Source organism: Poecile atricapillus, chromosome 1 (assembly GCF_030490865.1).
Source record: "Poecile atricapillus isolate bPoeAtr1 chromosome 1, bPoeAtr1.hap1, whole genome shotgun sequence".
NCBI lineage: Eukaryota > Metazoa > Chordata > Aves > Passeriformes > Paridae > Poecile > Poecile atricapillus.
This window is the reverse complement of record NC_081249.1, coordinates 10959664-10979437: the sequence shown is the minus strand read 5'-3', so window position 1 is coordinate 10979437 and position 19774 is coordinate 10959664. Positions and strand designations below refer to the sequence as shown.

Genomic DNA, 19774 nt, shown 5'->3' with positions numbered 1-19774 from the left:
CCACTGTGGTGGCATTTAATGGTAGATTTCCACTAAATGTCAGACCTCTGGCTTTGACATCTGTTTTGAGTTAGCACAGCAGCTGTTTGAAGCAGCTGCAGCAGTTGTGAATTTGCTGGGAGCAGCAAAGTAAAAGAGGAGTGGATGGGAAACCTTTTAGATTAAAAGGAAATAAAAATTCCTTAAGGACAGAAATCATCAGGTATTCAGCAGAATTTCTCTCTCCAGAAATGAAACAGCTTTCGGCACCAACAGCCAACTGTGCAAGGAGCAGGAAACTCCTGTTCTCCTTAGGAAATGCCAAGAACTGCCAAAAGGTTAAACTGAAGAAACAAACAAATGAAATGGTACCCTATAAAAGGTATAAGTTGTTGCATCTGAGGTCTGCTTGTGCAGGTCTATGACACAATCTGTTTCACACTTGCTTCTCTAAAATACATTCAAAATGATGCTATGAAGCCTTGATGCCCTCTTAAAAACAACTTTGTGCTGCAAAAGCTTGAAAATGTAATCTTAAGGAATCTATCTCCAGGTGAGTGACAATTACTATTGCTTTTAATTGCCTTGTTTCAGAACTCCAAAATAAGAGCCACTACTTGCTTTAGTAAACTATTTCCCAATCTGAGCAAGTCTTACTCTTCAGGTGCTTTTGACAATATTTAGGCTAAATATGTTTGTGATGCTCAATTACACATCTGTGCAGCCAAGCACAGAAATTCAGTCCTTCTCTCTCTTCACTGCTTGTTCAGCCCTGAACTCCTCTAAGTTGTTATTCTAATGGCAATAAGACACCCAGAATTATGTCCCTGATTCAAAATGCCTGCCACTCCCTATGCTGTGACACGCTGATATTTAGCTTGAAATCTAACATGCTTATTTTTACAGGCCACAAAGAAAATATTTTATAAAATCATTAAGGTTGGAAAGGATCTTTAAGACCATTAAGTCAAACTGTTAGCCCAGCATTGCTGAGTCCCTCACCAAACCAAGTCCCCAGGTACTACATCTACATGTCTTTTAAATACATCCATGCCTGTTGGTTCAACACTTGGGTAGCCTGTTCTAATGCTAGAGAACCCACTCCTGAAGAAATTTTCCCTAATATCCAATTTAAACCTCTCCTAGCACAACTTAAGGCCATTTCACCTTGTCCTACCCCTTGACACTTGGGAGAACAAACCAATCCTCACCTTGCTTCAACCTCCTTTCAGGTACTTGTAGAGTGGTAAGGTCTCCCCTGAGCCTCCTTTTCTCCAGGGTAAACAACCCCAGCTCCCTCAGCTCCTGTATCACACCCTATTTCTGAATGGCAGACTGGGATGACTGCATTTCTGGTATCTGACAATTTTTCAGTTCTACTTAATAAGAATCAATATAACAAAAAAGTATTGTTTATAGATACATGCTATTGCTTGTTTGGGTTTATTCTTCTGTTTACTGAAGACCTACTTGAGGTAGCTGTTCACACCTGTAACCTGAGTTTCAATGCAACTTGTACCGGAAAGAAACAAAATTTCACTTTCACCATGCCCAAGTCCTTAACGCTATGCCCTCTTCTCAGGCTGCTTTGCCAAACTGCTCTCACTCTTCTGCAGCTGCACTTTGATCTTCTGTTAAAGATTAGAAATCTGAGATACAGATTACACCTCTCAACAGCAAAAAGATTCTTGATTCAGTAGTTTGTTGAGACCAATCAACTCTGCCTCCTTTTCTTTTTCCTGCAGTCTTGAAAATTTTAAATCAGAGTTTTCTGATGGCTGTGGAATCTGGCCACAGCATCTTTCATGTCACACTGAAAGTCTACATGAGGCTGCAGCACATCAGATGTGGGATGCAAACTTTGTGTACACAGTTGAATATAAATGAATTATTAAATAGGGAATAGAAGAAAACTTCAGTAACAGAACTTTACATAAGCTCTCAGCAGCCTCTACCAACCAATGAATGGAAAGCCATTTGCACTGGCTGTAGGACAAACTATTTCTTACAGAGAGCCTGACCATTCCTATACCTCAGCCAAAAGGAATTACACTAACCTGGCATTCATGCAAATACATCAAAAGATATATGCAGAACAGAGAAACATAATTGAAGTCCTAATCTCTTTAGCCAAAACCTGGTACAATTCCCAAAAAACGGAAGAAGTTTCCTTCCCAGCTGGACTAATCTTTTTGTGTAACCCAAGAAAGGGGAAGATGCAGATTCTGGCTCAGCCTGGCAGTGCCTTGGCCAAGACCTAAAAGCAAAGTCCCATGGGAAGCTTGGCTCTGCTGGGCTGTGCCTGTTCCTGCACCAGGAGCTCCTCTCGAGGCTTGGCTGAGGGGGACTCATGTCCAAGGCTGTGCCCCCTCCTCTCCCACATCCCTCCATCCAGCTAAAGAGTATTTCTGTTCTCCATGGCTGCTAGTCCGACAGGGAAGTACATAAGCTGCAATACCTTTTGTGGATGCTTGTGATCGTCTACTATCTTTTCAACACACTTGCTGAATGAAGAAACAAAATAAGGGAATGCATGCTTTCTCTCTAGCTGAATGACCACATTTTGCACTGTGAGAACGAAAATCTGAAGCTACAGCTTAATTCAAAATATTAAAATGTTATCTGAGCTTATCAATTTTAGTTCTTTATCCTACTAAATTTTATATTCTCAGTTTGTTTCATGAAGCTTTTTATTTTTCACTAACAAGATAAAAATACATTTGCTATTCTCAGTGAGCAGAAGGTGATGTCTAACAGACTGACCTCTACCTATTTATTCTACACAGGAAATGAACCACTCTATTTCAAATATCTCATTAAATTTCATTTCATAAATTGCTCCTATTTCACAGAAAACTAAGCTTGTTTTTAAAAAGAAACACTGCCAGTGTCATCCCCTATGAATACAAATTAGATATCACAATTGCTAAATATTTTTACACATGGGATACATACATCTAGACACTTGTGACTGTGCAAGAACTACATTCAACATATTACACTAATGATGGTCACTAATAAGAAAACATTGTCTGTTGTAACCTTGTGTACACAGCAACTTTAAAAAGAAGTCCATTTTAATCTACATAACAATATTAGAAAGACTTTTCATCTGTTGTCTCTCATAGCATTTATCTAGGCAAAATGAGGGCTGGACATATGACTTTTTTATGTAATGTTGAGGTGGAGCTGAGCGCAGTTGGAAATTTATTGTATTATAATTTATTCAATGAGATCTTTCTAAATTATTCCATCTTTTGACCTATAGCATGAGACCTTATACAGTTTATATTGACTTTTATCCCACTGCTCACAAATGGTTTCTGGTGAGAGCTGAACTTGCTTTGAAAGCCAAGGATGGAGAAAACCTGACTCCACTGAAAGTTCAGTACAATGGTTAAAGCATTTATCTCCGAAAGAATCTCTGGGTGATGTGCGAAACTTGTGCGAGGGCCCTGCAGGAAGTCTATGCCCCCTGAAATCCACTTATCAGGCTGGCAGTACTGAGGCTTTCTCTTGCCAAGAAGGTTCATGACTGAGCCTCCTTTCACAGCAACAGCCAATATCCCAAACTTCCCATCTCCTGCTAGGAACCTTAGCCATTTTTCTTGGCAGCAGAGTATTTTCTTCTGGGCTCAGAAAATAACTTCAATGAAAAAAGGTTGGGCAAATAAATCCTGGAAATACAAATGCCTATTTTTAGCAAACAACAGGAATGAGAGAAATGGAAACACTGAAAGAAAGGCTGTGGCTGTATGAACATGTGGCTGTATGTGCCTGTGCTGCACAAACAAGCACCCCACTCGTTTTTCCTCCATCCCTCTGGACCTGAGCGCTACATGGTTGAGAATTTTGACTTTGAACTCTAATATTATTTCAAACCACAGTCTTGGAGAAGCATAAGGACAGAAAGAAAATGTGCTAAGACATATATTAAAAAAATAAATCAACAAGGGCATCAACTGAAAAGAAGGAAAGCTGTGAAAAAAGAAACATGGCAAAAGGAAGCAAAGAAAATGCTTGGGGAAGAAAGAGTCTCACAAAGACATTGTTTCATCCACATATCAGCAAGGACTACCTGTGGAGATAGCTTAAGGTAAGGAGGAATAGGCTGCTCCTCCACTCTAAACAAGACAGGTTTCTCTACAGCTATTGTTAAAATGAAAACAAAGAGCAGCAAAAAGCCTGATACCAAAACCCAACCCCCTGAAAACATCAAGGAACAGAAAACACTTTTATCTTCTTCCCTCTCATCTGCCACAGGCAGCAGAGCTCACCTCTGGAGCTGGGGAAGGAGTTGTTGAGCTGCTCCATCACTTCCTCCAAACCTGTGCTTGTGTCCTGGGGAGGGCTGAGCAGCTCATCCTCACCTGCAAAGCAAATCCACACCTCTGCATGAGAGCCTGTGCTAACAGTTTTATTGTCCAACTCATCCCCAAAGCTAGGGCTGTTCACTCAGACACATTTTCTGCTTAGTGTACAATAAAAATTTCAAAGGTGAATTTTGTTGACTGTTACCGTTGTCTTTCTTTATAAGGCATTAAGGAAAATTAAATGAGGATTTTGAGACAATTAACACTATTTTAATTTGCAAAAAGGGATTTAAGAAATAATCGACTCTGGTAAAAGAAGTAGGGTAAAATGTCTGCTAGGAACATCTAGTTCCATAAATGACACTCGTCGTTTCAGCTTCTCTTATTCTATTAATGGAAAAAGAAATTGCTGTTGTGAGTGCTGCTGTTGAGCAGCTTTCTAATAGTGCTGGGTTCATGTTGGCACTGCTTTGCCTAGCTGTGCAAATGAGTAGAAACCCAGATTCTCATCTGCATCAGTATTAATATTTCTGACAGTTTAATTGCATCAGATTGGCGCTCCAAGAACACTCAATTGTACTGTAAAAGGGTTTAGCAGCAGTTTAATAAAGCAAAATACATTTCTCCCACTGAATAATTTCTATAACCTGATTATAGGGCAGTGGCTTAATGGGAAATTCAATACATTTTATTTTTACTGGATGTTTTTTTGCTCGTGGTTGCATATAACTAAAATCCATATGTTGTTTTTAATGCAGATCCTAGCCTCCAATATAAATAAGCATCTGGGAAAAGAATACACCTAAAGGATATACTGAGTGAGATTCTCCTTTTTTACTAGATGTCTTTTATCTCTAGTAGAACACAAAAGCAATTTTGCCTGCTGTAATAACTGAGTTACACACTTCTTATGAAAATGACTTAATGATCCTTTATTCTAACATGTCTTGCCCTGTTTGAGTAGAAAACTGTCTGATTTTCTGTTAACATTTACATTTGTTAAACGTCGAGGTGCTCCATGCTAGTGAAAAACCTAGAAAAAGGGATATGAAAGGAGTATTTCAGGGCTACCTATATTTAAGCCAGGAGTTTAACAAGAGTTATTTCTGACCAAGAGTGATTCCTCCCACTCCAGCACAAGAAGTGGGATAGAGTGTCTGCAAGAAGCACTTAATTCATATAAATGATGGTCTTTGTATCAGCTTCTTTTATTCCATTAACTGTCTAAAAATAGTTGCTGAGGCTGCTTGCAGCGTGTTCAGCTTTCCAGTGGTGCTGGGTTCACACAAATCAACTCACACCATGAGTTACTTTCACATCAGGCATTGCATTGACAGAGGTGTCTCAGCAAAAGCAGTGTCCTTGCAGACCTTGCTGAATGTCAAGGTGAAAACTCAGAGAGAGAGCTCGCTGCTTCTACCCAGGCTGAGAATTTTATCAGCCTGAAGAAAGCCTCCTGGCCTTAAAGGTCACAATGAAAAGGCAGTGGTTCTGCTGTCCTGGTCCAGACCTGAAGACAGGTACCAATTTCCAAATGTCCTCACAAGTGCTGATGCAAGCTGAACTGCCAACACTCAAAAATGTTGTATTTTTTATTCAAAATGATTTTTAAATGAAATAATAAATTAATTTTAATAATAAATTATTTTACATTTTTTCCTCATTTGGATGATTTTTTCTGAGCACTCGTAACCTTGCCTCTTGCCTCATACAACCTCCTCAGCTTGTACCCTGCTGGGGGGAAAAAGGCCAAGGATAAGGACTTGCCCACTGGGACTCCATGAGGAGAAAGGCAGAACTTTTCCACTTGCCCAGGTGTCCTTCAAGTTAACAAGGAATGAGTTCAGTTTGTAAATGAGGGTTTGAGTGGGTCACTGCTTTTACCAGAGCACTGCTGGTGCAACACCTTTCATAGCAATCTCTCCTTGGGAAAGCAGAAAGACAAAAGTACAGTGGGTTTTCAAGTGAAAAAACAGCAAAAGTCTAATTTTAAAGAGAAGAACATATAAAAGCTACCACTACCTTGCCTCATTGCCTGAGACACCTAGAGATCCTCAGTATTTTCTCAAAAATCATAGCTCCCTCATTCCTGGGCACATGGTTGCTGCATGGGAGCATTATTTACAACACCACTCTGGCTCTCCTCACAATTCAAGAGTATTTTAAGCTGTGTTTCAGAAAACCCTGAGCCTAGCAAGCAAAGCTTTCTGGTGTGAAAGGACACTTGACAAACTGAATTAGTTGCGGTTTGTTAGCCCAGTTAGTAATTCTTTTTATAAGCTCCATTCCCTGCTGCCAACAGTGTGGCTCTGCTGACTCTCAGTACGATCCCACTGATAACAGCTCGCTGTCCTCCCACATACTGGCTCAATCAAACCAATCAAATAAAATCAAGTTACGTCTAAACATTTGCTTTAAAAAGTTTTAGCAGCTTATATGACTCTATCATGTTAATCAATTCATTCCAGTCTCATGAGGTAAATGGGAGTAATTTTATATTATTTGAGAAGTAAATTTTTGTATTTTGTCCCACTAAAGAATGAAATATAAAATATAAAACTATAAGAAATACTGGGAAATACTGTCCTCCTATCTTTTCTTTTAACTGTATTTTAATTCATGTATTTTATGTGATGAAATTAATGAAATTTCTCTAGAAAGCTGATGGAAATTACACCACTATTAATACATTTTATCTACTCTATGTATAGCATACATAGCAAAATATTTCCCCACTGGTAACATGATTAATGAAAGGTCCATTTTTATTTTTTCCATAAATTCCTGTTACCTGTGATTGTACTTTCACTCACAGGATTTCAACTTCAGCATTTCTACAGGTACTATTTATTTCACATTTTTTATTGCAGATTGCACAGAACCCATCTTGTTTGATACTGTCATAGGCTGAAATTATTGCTTACACTTGGAATGGAAGAAAAAGTCCCCCCAAAAGCTGCATTTCCCACCACAAAGCACTTCAGACACAGCAGAATGTGCTCTCCCATTAAATTTCTCACTCTCATTGACACTGTCACTAACAGCAGTGGAAAGAAAAGCTCTCACTTAAGCTTCTCACTAATATACATAAAATAAATTTCTCTGTATGAAGCTGAATATTATCATCAGACTTGAAACATCATCTTGTTGAACTAATATAAGTGCATTTGCTTAAAGATGCTGAAAAGATTGATTGCTTTTTTACTAGCTGAAAATCCTTGCCACTTGGTAATAAATACTTACTAATTATGTAACAGACAGGAAATTTGCAAAGTACCACATGGCAGTTACTAAAAGCACCAAAATAATAATTCCAACCTCCAGCTACAGAATATTATTATTTAACCTTACTCCACAGCTCTTATGATGTTCATTATCACATCTGATGTGATACTTAGAAAAGCCACTAGATGAGCACTGCCTGTGAGTGACAGCTCCATCCTACTGATTGAGCCACAACGTATTAAAAATAAGATCACATCATTTAATGTGGGGATGACTAATCATACATTTAGTCTCTTAGCCATAATTAATATTATGTACATTTAAATCAGTCATGTCATGCTTAATAACTGAAAGTCAGATTGAACAGAATAGTTAGCTTTTCAGCAGCATTTGTTTTCAGCAGTCAAGCCCTGGCTGTGTTTTGTGTTTAATATCAAAATATCCAAGCTACTGTGTGCATCACAATCAAAAGCAAAGCCTGAATCATAGTGAAGATGCAAAGTGTAAAAAGCCAGATGACATTGAAGATCATTGCAAATGTCTACCTCATTTCATTTGAACTAAACGGAAAAGTGTTTTCTGTCTTTAAGGATTTTTTTTCTGGGAAATGGGACATAATAATTTTTTGTGACAACCTAAGCTTCATTATCTTACCCATGGTTTCCGAAGTCTGGCTGCCAACTACACGAAGAAGCATTGGCTGACTGCTGCCTGACCTCTGCAAAGAGGTAGAAGGAGATGACAGTGTTGTACCATTCACCTTGGCATCTGCCTGTGGCTGAAATGAAAGAAAAAAGTAAGACATTGCTATTAACAGCTCACTACTTTATATCTCTAATTTTTATTTATTCCATGAATACACACAATTTTCAGTCTGTTTTTAAGTAAACTCATCCATGCAACCAGTGCATTTTAATTCTGAATAAAACAAGCAAGAAAACTAAATGAGAACACTGAAACCTGATTCCACATTCTCACTTGCAGCCTGTAAAACAATTTTGTACCTTTCTCTGACTCGCCTCTACAGATATGATTTCTTGGTATGTTCTTGTTATTGATGACGCTTCACACCCTGTTTGGAAAATTACTCTTCAGAGACCTAGAAGAAATGCCTGAGGACTCACCTGCTCCAGCAGCTGCCTCAGCCTGTGCAGCTGCGATTCCAGCTGTTTGTTGTGATCCTCCAGGATCTGCATCCTGGCTTCCAGGCGGCCCTTGTGCTGGCGAAGCAGCTTGGCCTCTGCAATGAGCTCAGCATCCCGGGGGCTCTGCGGAGAAACCGGCATCATCTCCGGCGGGGACGGCAGTGGAGACAGACCCTTGTGGTCATGCTGCTGCTTCAAGCGGTCGTACTCTGCCTGCAGGTTCCTGTTGGCAAGTGACAAGGGGGAAAAAGCTTTATGGCCTCTGCAAGGGGCAGTGACCAGACACCTCCTCTGGTGTGCTGTGATGTGTCTCACTTCTCAGGGCTCACCTGCACCAACTGCCTTTCCCTGTCCTGAAGCCATCACCTGTGGGTTTACTCCCTGCAGATCCGCACGGTCTGGATTAGAGGGATCTGTGATTCAATCTGCCTGAAGGCTCTTGGCATCACCAGAACTCACAGCTGATTCCCTCCCAGGGCACCTCATGCAGGAGGCTCCAGACACCCTCCCGAAGCCAGGGTCCTGGGCTCAGCCCTCCCTCAGCTTCCTGTGCCTTATCCTTCCCAGCAGACGTGGGACTGCCAGCTCCATTCCACACATGGCTACACCTGAGGAGGCATTAGTGCTAAAGGAGGACTCAGGGTAATCACAGCACCTCACAAACACTAAACCAAAGTGGATGCCACCTGGCTGGCTGATCTGCTTCACAGATGAGAAACCTCAGAGGGGCAGCCACACAAAAAGTCAGAGGAAAACACAGAACTTGGCCGTCAGTCAGGTCATATCACTCTGCTCTCTTCAGATCTGCAAATGCACTTCCAGCCTAGGGCTAAAATTATCAACTGAAGATGAGAATTAGCGACCCAGTCTGTTAAACTGAACTACACTGACTTTTGGGGCTGTAATTTCCATCTTTGTCCTGCTTGGAGTGCTACTGTCTACTGCACCTTTATGGCACTGCTAAGCTCGTTCTTTTATTTCATAAACTCCAATTTTACTTCAATGAAACATTCCATAGATTAATATGATCTATTGTGTTCCACATTAAAAAAAAAAAATAAAAAAATCTACCAAGCAGGGAAAGCACAGGAAAGCACAGAAGCAGGGGAAGCACAGAAGGTAGGAAACTAAAACCTCGTTGAACATAACAATCCAAAACTGCAAAAATAGTAACTTGTAGCAGAAACTTCATAGGCAAGGGAGGCCTAACAAACTGCACTGGGATTTTGTTGCTGTGATGTTCTTTTACAGTTTCCCAGAGGGGGGAAAACAGCTCAACACTCTGGTAACTGCTTACTCATCACAAGCACTGACCCAGATTTTACTTTTTCCAACTCGCTCTTATTTGAGGTTGTGAGAACAGACACCTTTTGCCAGTTCTGCCTGCAAACCACAACACATTCTGACAGTTTGGTCTGGAAGCTTAACAGCACCTCGGAAACCTCCCAAAAAAAACACTTCTAAAAGAACATTATTGTAACCAGAATTAAAGCAGGATGCATCATTTCACATGGGTGAGAAAGCAATGCCAAGGACAAAGACAAGCCACTGACTGTTCCTCAAAGGTCCCTGTGCTCCTCAGCAGCTGCATGATGGACATGTCCTAACCTGGGACTATGGCACCCCTCCCAACACAATCCCTAAGGGATGTCTGACCTATATGATCCATCCTCTTCAGAAATTTTAAATTATTAAAAAACAAGGGCTAATAATTTTTAACTTCAGGCTGTTCCAAAATTCAAGATTTCTTTCCCTAAAACCCACACAAAGAGGGACAACTCTAGAGAGTTGTTTGTTCTTTTTTCCAAAGAAGTTTTTTGTTTTAATGAAATACAGAGTTTCAAGTTCATGAAAATTTTCTAGGAAAAAAAAAGGGCTATCTATACTGGGAATAGATATTGTCACGTAAGTTATGTCTTCCACCTGACTTTATGTCTTCTGATACTTCTAGCTGAACAAACTGGTGAATAATTAATAAAAATACAAAAGGGAATAGGAATGAACATGACAGCATGTTCATCACACATAGTGTTATTGCTGACTAAAGCTGATACAGGAATGATCATGATGAGGAACTGCCCAGATGCACAATACAAGCAATGCTCTACAAACAGCAGACTCTAAAGTTTGAAGTGCTGTAAAGCAAAGGATAAAACATCACCCTAAGGGAAACTAAATAAATGCACTTGGTCATACTAACGACATTATCCATTACCTTGCTACAAAGAAATCTACAATTATCACCTCTATCAATACAGAGAAGTCCTTCCAGTAATGGTGGTACTAAAATACAAGAAAGGACCAGAAAGCAATTCAGATTAAAACCCTGTCATGTATGATAAAAATAATAATAATAAAAAAAAAAAAATCTTTCTGGAAGTTTATAGAAAAAAAAAATCATGTAAAAGATATTGCTTATTTTCCAACCAGAGTCTTGTTGGGAGTTCTGTAATTAAATACTGTAATACTGTTGGAACAAAGGAATGTAATTTTGAAGGATGCATGTGGGTTTTCCCAGTGCACCTGTGTTACTGAGTTTTCTAGCAGCACCTTTTCAGTCCAGCTGCACAGTCCTCCATCCAGAGAACTGAGATTCATTGTAGCTTCAGAGCCATAAGAGTGATGTGCAGTGCACACAATCAATAATATCATAACTGGGATCTAAACATATAGCAATGAAAAGGTGTATTAACACAAGGGAAAAAAGCTGAAAATTAAAAAAGAAGGAAAGAATTTGAAAACTGCTGTAAGAATATCCTAAGAGAGAACAAAAGGCTCTTATTCTTTCCCCTGGAACAGTTTTAAGCTGTGTGGTGAAAAGGACTGCTGCTGTGAGCCAGGCACCCAAGACACTGCCCACAGCCCTCAGGGTCCTGAGGAGGGGCACTCTGACACTTTCTCCATAAAATGGGACATAAGAGAAAGGGGAGATACAAACATGCTCCTCTCTAAATGAATGCAACTGAACAAGCACAGGCAGTACATGGAAACCTCACCTTCCTCCACCACAGCTCTGGCTGGGTGACTTTGATACCTGGCTGTCACAAACAAACAATTTGTTTTGCTGCATGTACTCATCACTGGGAAAATGAACCCTTCTTCAGTAAGAGAATATTCAAAAAAACCCCATATATTCCATTTACAATGCTTGCAACTCTTTGAGGCATTTGTGAAGAAAAGTAACATAGGAAGCATGCAGTGTAACCTTGATTTATGCAGCTGTACAGAACTGAGTAGTAAAGAGCTCATGAATTATTAATCACATCTATCACTGACAGCATTAATTGCCTGGTGACTGAAATCTTAGTGGACTCTGTTTGCTGAGTAGTCCTCTCAAAGGCAATTGAGAATTTGTGAATTCATGTTATTTCTCATCTCCCTACAGAAAATCAGTGGTCTGAAGAAACACTGAATGGTAGCTGAACCACCTACCCCCTGTACCTCACTAGAGTGACAGTGTTTACTCAGGATGCTTCACACTCAGAAGAATCTAGTTTCCTTTCTTCAATGCCAAAACAAATACCAAAAGGAGCCACAGCATGTTTAGAAATGCATCACTTTCTTGCTGTTGGTAACTGTACAGAAGGAACTTATGTGAGGAGGCCATTCATCATTCTTCAGATTTGAAGGAACACCGAAACAGGGCAGCTTTGAGATTCAGGGTGTCAGTGCTTTCTATGGTGGCACACAGCCCACTGCACTCCCACTGCAAGTCAGGAAAAGCAAAGGAATGGCAAATAGCTCTGGCTGGAGATCTCATTTACTTGGTTCTTGTTGCAGGACAGCTCAGTGCTGGGAAGAAGAGGAGAGAACATGAGAGAAGCCTCCCTCTTACATCCAAGACCTCAGTTCAACTAAAATATTAGCAAGCATCCACTCTCCTGGCTCATTAAAATAGCAGGAAGGTATTTTAATTATTTGCAAAAAGTTTTGACCCCGTCACTGCAGAACCACATGCTTTCTATTTAATGCCACTACAGTACATCCTGGTCACTATTACCTATCCTATTGTGTAAGCTATGTAATTTATTGCCTTTAGATGGACAACAAAAACTTGTCTTTGCTCTCCCTGAAATACATTCACTCTTGAGGAAATAGTTTTTGAGAGGGTTTTATAATTGGATTTTTCTTTTATATTGCAATACAGTAATAATGCCTTCAATAGCAAGATTGCTTTTTGTCTATTGAATACAGAAATGGTCTTATCACAATATTCCATGTGATGCAAAACTCAGCATAAGCCTGAAGACCTAAAACTCAAATAAAACATTTTCAGCCATTGAAAATATTCTCTAAAATGCTCACATTTTAACAAATATAAATTATTTAGCAGTCAAATCTTAGCCATACATTATTTAAGGAAGTCATACTTACAAGCTACAGAAGCACCAAGGTCTTAAAATGCTAGCAGATAAATAATGAATATCTAACAAGAGGTCCTTGGAACTGACAAAACCCCAGTCAGAACCACGTCACAGCTAGGTTAGTTTGTAAGTTAGAGAATGCATTTCAGAAGAATTCAAAATAGGCAACAGAGCTTTTAAACTTCCCAAAAGCAAAACCTTAGAATTACAATTTCAAAGAATGTTTTTTATATAAGTAATAAGTCAAGATGGAAATATTTGGGAGGCCAGAAACTGCAGCTGAAACTCAAATGGAGGTCAGAATTCAATCAACAGCTTGAAAGAGACAAAGCAAAAGAGAAAAGGGCTTTTTTGAAAAGCAGGTAACTGTGGAGAGCAGAAGAAAAAGAGAAATGACAATGAGGTGCTCCCAGTATCACAGCACTGCCTCTTCTTGGTACTTAATACTTGAGGCATCACTTGTGGCTGCTTTCCTGGGAGCTGCTGAGAAGTGACGGAACGTGCCCTGACTCTTACTGTAAAAGTGTACAGGACACAGCAGAGAGAGCTAAACCTGAGTTACCAGAAGTTATCACAAGTGTATGCACCAGGAGCTGTGTCAACCCAGGCAGGAGAGGGCTCTACATCCTGCTCAGCAGTGGCAAGGAGATGCACCCCAGGAACAAAGGAACGGCTTCATCTGAGGCAGTAACAAAAGTTTACATGGAGGATGTTTTAGGATATGCATGGGAAGGAAGATGTGCTCACACACTGGAACCAGGTTCACAGAAGGAATTAGGTGTTAGGCTGCTGATTACCTTTGGCACAGCCAAGAAAAGTTTGCGCAAACTTGGTGGAGGAGAACTAGGAAATAGAAATCGAAAGGGATAAGACTGTTTTCAAAAGTAGGTAAGTTACATGAATGCCTCCTGACTGATCCTGTCTGAAGAGCTTGTTTTTCTAAACAGGAATCAGTGTATCATCCATAAAATCATGGTTATCTGTCTGTGACAAGCAACCAGGACAACAAGAACTTGTTCACTTTTCAGCAACTATCTCACATTTTATGCACAAGTTATTTGTAGTGGATGGCAGAGACAAAAGTAATGATTTTGTCTTAATCAATGAAAATCAGAGCAGTGTGACCTCCATGCTGTGAGAGAGAGACAGAGCTCTCTGTGCCTGCTGTGTTGAGCACCCACAAAAGGCAAGGCTGCCTGTGGTGGCATCCCATCATTTACTGGTGCCTCCAGTAGTACAACCAACCTCCACAGACTACAGCTCTAGCTTAATCCAGGATTGGCAAACTTCCAACCAGGTATTTTCAAGGTGTAATTCCTGCCAGAGATCTTTTACCATCCTTTATCAGTAACAGCTATATTCAATAAAGCCCATGCAGAAATTTAAGGCATGAACTCCCAAAGGGCTTTTTGGCTTATTTCCCTATCTAGCTCCATATTGTACTCGTTTTCATATACTACCTTTCTAATCTAAAACTAGTCTGCTTTAAAAGTCACCCTCCTTTCTGCTAAGCAGCTTATTTTGTATACAGAGAGAAAAGCATTATGATTTTTTCCCCTTCTTCCATGATTCACTATACATTGCTGTTTAAAAAAAAAAAAATCCATCTCCTGAAAACGAAGCTATCTTATCTGTATTATACTAGCTACTAGATATTTCTTAGCTACAGTCCTGAACATGCTAAGTATAATGTCTTATTTCAAAATACTGATTTTTCTCCACTATGGAAAGTACCTGGGCTTTATGTGCTATGTAGTAGGAAGTTGTGGTTTGTTTCAAACAAAATCTCTCTGCTGTTCAGTTGAGCAAGAGCTTTGTTTACTACAGCTTTCTGTGTGAAACATCTTCCTACATCTTCTCCATTCTCCGAAGCCCTCCTGATAAAAAGTCTCTGATGGAGCCACTGTAATTGATTAGCACCATCCAAAGAAGACATACATGGAGAGGAGATCTGTGACACTGCCGACTCTTGCATTATTTCCTTGACAAGCCCAAGGTAAATGATTAGTGCATTAAATCCCCAATGTAAGAAGCACCTAGCTCTTACAGAAGCAAGAAAAAAACACTGTGAAAATGCCAATAGACTGCACTATAAAAGCTGAAGACAGCAGAAGACACAAAAACCTGTGCTTTTTTGGTAGAACTAAATGATCTATATCTTACAGTCTGGTTTTGGTAATTCACAGTTGTAATTACCAATCTTCCAGGGTCAACATCTTCTGGTTTTTGTGCTGCTTGCCCAAGATTACAGAGTATAAAGAGGACTGCAGTGCTGTGATGCTTTAAGTATCCAGTTGGGTTTTTTTTTATGGTGATTAATAAAGATAACTTCAATTAAATTTGAAGTTAGAAGTGGTAAACGATACTTTGTATTGAAAGACTAAAGAAATGGCAACAAGCAACAACAAAGAAAGAGAAAGTTAAGAGGACCCAACCTTTACCCACTACGAAATTACTCATTTATCAGAAGAAAATACAGTTTTATAACTCATTTTATCCCAAAAAAAATTACCAAACTGAATTCCATCTAACTGTACAGCATAATTATTTTGCAGACATTTTACTTCAAATTCAGCAGCTGGTGGTATAACCCACCTGTTTTCCTCCTCCAGGTCTGCGAGGATTCTCTCCAGTTCCCCTCTTTCCTCACTCTCCAGAGAAATCAGGATCTGGGCAGGGCTTCGGGGCTGGCTCAGGGGGGACTCCTGGTTCAGACTTTGGCAGTAGTGCTGGATTAACAAGTGTTCATCATCACTGGAAAACAGAGGAGGATAAAACAGGCTGTTCCCTTCCTTCTCTTCACAGTGAATACGAGGAGATGAGTCACTCCCAGTCTCATTTCTTACAAAGAGATTTGCTGAACTCTTTGTAACCAGGAGCGATGCACCTTAAAGCAAAATCTGCTGACCTGTTTCACTGAGTCTCTGGTAATTTTCCTTCTCTGCAGAGACCACCTCTCTCCTTCTCTGCTTCTCAGATACTTAAAGCCAAGTTTTGCAACAGCTGACAACTTCAGCTCTCCCGACAAACTTCAACTAGGAATTTACTTGCAAAAAGAAAACAATCTTCTGCTGTCTGAGCTGCATTGTGGAAGGGTCATTCAAGCAAGGCCAATGCATTTATTTTCATACCTACAACCTCTCCTTATGTAATAAGTGTGTGTTTTATTTATCTTTTTTTTTCCTCTATAACATTCTAAATTAGATAAACAAAAAAAAAAACAAACCCTGAACTAATATAATGGAAGTATGTTATCTTCCACTCATATGTTTGACTTTTTTAAAAGTGATGTACACTGTTAGAATACAAATATATTCTGTTTAATACATATGATCCCCTTCTCTATTTCTATTGCCCCTGAAGCTGTCTGGCATCTGAAACAGAAATATCTCTAGAAGAGAAAAGGAAATACAATTCTGAAGACCTCGATCACCTCCCAGAACTACACAGATTGTTTTAGGTGTGGTTTAGGTGCTAAGGAGATGAATCCAAGCCCTAAGCAATGCAACTTACACAAGCAGTCACTGAGAAACCATGAAAGGTTTCCCTTGACACCATAAGACAGGTTCAATAAAAATGACACTGCTGATGGAGATCGCATAGAACAAAATAATTCAGTCTCGTCAGTCTAGAGTTTTTTCCTGTTATGCTTCTAAACCAGAATTTAACAGGCATTTTGAACAGCTGCTATGGTCCAAAAATTATAATTTTCCTTGTTTTCATTTTGTTCCTGAAAATGTTAATGATGCAATTTTATGACTGCAGGAGAGCCAAAGCAATGTAGAGCGCATTAACATTAGTTCATAAAAGAGAATTATTAATTTTTCACAAAAGGAGAGGCTTGCCAGTTCCTAAATTTATACTTTTCATGGAACACTATGACTTCCTTCAAACCACTGCTTTGCATTTATAAATACTCTTATGGGTGTTAAGTGAATTAACAGTGAACAAGTGAGATAACTATTGCAGTATAATGTCACTTTACAAGCATATTCTTTTTGTGTGATTTTCAGCCTGCGCAGATATTTTATATATCATTGCAGTGACACTACATAATGAAACATTTTTTGATTTATAAATATATATGTTGTGTTTTTATTTCCTGCGTTCTTTGTTTCCATCTATCACTCTACCTGTACTGATCAGCCAAATAATCCAAACCCTGCAAGAATAACAAATAATACTTAAGAATAATATGACAAGCAAAACTGAAGTAATTGCAGTTGTGAATTCATGGTAAGCTTTGATTTTGCTGCAATTTGTATCTATCTGGATAATATTTCTTCCAAAATTCAAAATGCACATTTCTATTCTCATTTTAAGAGCACAAACTGGGGAACAAAGTGGATCGCTAACTTACTAATTGAATCATGATAATACAACTTCCAATTGATCAAAAAATGAACTGAACAGTAAAATAAAAGTGTAATACAAGAGATACAGTATATGCATGATTTCTGTGACAAGGACACTGAAATATTTCAGTGAGACAACACAGAATTCCATCTATTAGAGCATTACTACTATCCATAATAATACCAAATGAACATACTACTTGGAAACAAAGTTTAAAGTTTTCATTAATTGCAAGAAACTATACTGACATTGCATCAATATTAGCTTTGAGGTGACATTTTAACTTTCCCATTTACCAATATATTAAAACAATGTACTTGGTTCTACAGAGGTTTTTCTTTCAAAGGCAACAATTGTAGGCAACAGTCCTTTCAAGTCAAAAGAGAAACTATTTTGAATCAAAGAAACAGCTTTACCACTATCCAAGAACATCATGAGCTCACAGGCTCAGTCAACCTCATAAAATGCTATTCATTTGGAATCTCAATTTAAATGAATGAAAATTGGACAGAATTCTGTGTTGTAAAGGACTGCTAAAATTTAATTGTCTGAATTTTAAAAAAACCCCATCCCTTAAACTGTGATAAGGATGAGATCATTTAGAATAGTTAAAAATGTTTTTAGAGAAGTTGAGGTTTTCACATCTGATTGATTTAGAATCCATGCTATGGCTTCCCCTACACAGTTAATGAACCAATATCAAATTTTCAAACACACCCATGACATAGCTGCTTCTGTGCTGTCTTCAGAAACATTATACACAGTTCTATGTCCTTTTATTCAGAGAATAAACAAGACCAAGAATATTATCAGAGGAGAACCACAAAGGGTTTCAGTGAGATACCAGATTTAACTGCTTCTTAAAAATCACAACTTTTATTTATAACTCTACATTTAAAGTAATAAAATGAATGCTTGTCATTGATCTGTCCAACTTACAGTTTACTACTGCTAGTATCTCACAGTGATGATCAGTCCCTCCTGGCTTACTCTTGCAATGTATTTCAGGTATTTTAGACCAAAGCCTGACTTATGTTTTGTGTGACACTTTTCCCACACCAACATTTTCTAGCTTACAGCAATTTTACCATGATTAAGCTTGAACTACGATAGAAGGGGGATTTTTGAATCTTTGTCCTTAGAATTCATCAGATGATGACCATATTCTGAATATGGAAATTATTTGCTGAATACATCAGTAATTTTTGGAAATAAATTAGTGGTTTTAGTTTTGAAGGTATCAATCATTTGTTGTATAAATTTGGTATTAAGCTATAAACCATTGATCCAGACACTATGATACAAATTTAAAGGACATGACAGACACTATGATACAAATTTAAAGGACATGCCAAACACTATGATACAAATTTAAAGGACATGAGCACATGATTAAATTGAACCAGATCTGATACATGGCCATGCAAATTCAGCCCTAGAAAATTTCATTACAAGTTATTAATCTCCCCTAGAAAATACATGTCAAAACCATGAAAACAGCCTACTTACATGCTCTCATTTGGTGAAATACTGTCATTTAGGTAAGAACCATTGGTGTTCTCCATTTCTGCTAGCCTGTGGAAAAAAACCAAGACTCATTAAAACCAATTATGTTTTTCAAAAACTTTGTTCTAACATTCTGGAAAGAATTAAAGAGCGTGATGTTTCTGATGAATTTGAAACTCAAATTAATTTACACTCGCTGCTGATTACCAAAAGGTTTTGCAATAAGCTATCACAAAAGATTGTTACAATGGCCTGGCTAAACTCACTGCTAAGGTTTCAGCTCTTTCTCTGAGGTTCTATTCCAACTTCTCTTTGTTAATTAATTCCAAAATCAAAGAAAAGCCTTAAGATGCCAGGGGATTACACAAATTGCTTTGTACCTGGCAATATCATTGTCAAAACTGTAAGGATCAGTCATTTCTCATTAGTTTTCACACTCAGCCCCTCCTAAACGTCCTGCATAATTCAGAAACACCTCTCCTGATCAAGTGATACTGGAGGAGAGAAAGAGGCCAGAATAACTATTTTTCACTACCTCAGTCCTTGAAAATTTACCTTCTTGGTGGAAAAACATTTTCTTATTTGCACAAATAATCCACTTGTTGATTCTTAGGAGCAGTATGAAAGCAGAGAATTTAACTAAAGCAGTGATATATAACTACTTTAATCCTCCAAATCAAGAAAAAATCCTGTTTGTGATATTTCATGAGGTGAGTTAGTATTCTAATGACACCTGAGATTCATGAGACAGTTTGGAGGTTTCTGCTCTTCTCATTTGTACTGTTATATCAGGGTCCATATTAAAAACTAAACCCTATGCAGAATCATAAATGGGTTTGGGTTGGAAGGGGCTTTTAAAGGTCTCCAGTCCAACCCCTCTGCACTA

At 38.7% G+C, this 19774-nt stretch overlaps 1 protein-coding gene across 8 annotated transcripts in view; it reads right to left on the bottom strand.

Moving 5' to 3' along the window:
* Window positions 1–19774, bottom strand: part of DMD (dystrophin) — a 1141085-nt gene that overhangs the window by 12452 nt on the left and 1108859 nt on the right. For all 8 annotated transcript variants that reach the window (XM_058829412.1, XM_058829411.1, XM_058829410.1 and 5 more), the window contains 5 exons: window positions 18892–18957; window positions 15622–15780; window positions 8642–8885; window positions 8172–8295; window positions 4257–4349 (listed from right to left, as the gene is read on the bottom strand). In XM_058829412.1, the coding sequence (XP_058685395.1) occupies window positions 4257–4349; window positions 8172–8295; window positions 8642–8885; window positions 15622–15780; window positions 18892–18957 (686 nt within the window). The remainder of the gene's footprint in view (window positions 1–4256; window positions 4350–8171; window positions 8296–8641; window positions 8886–15621; window positions 15781–18891; window positions 18958–19774) is intronic.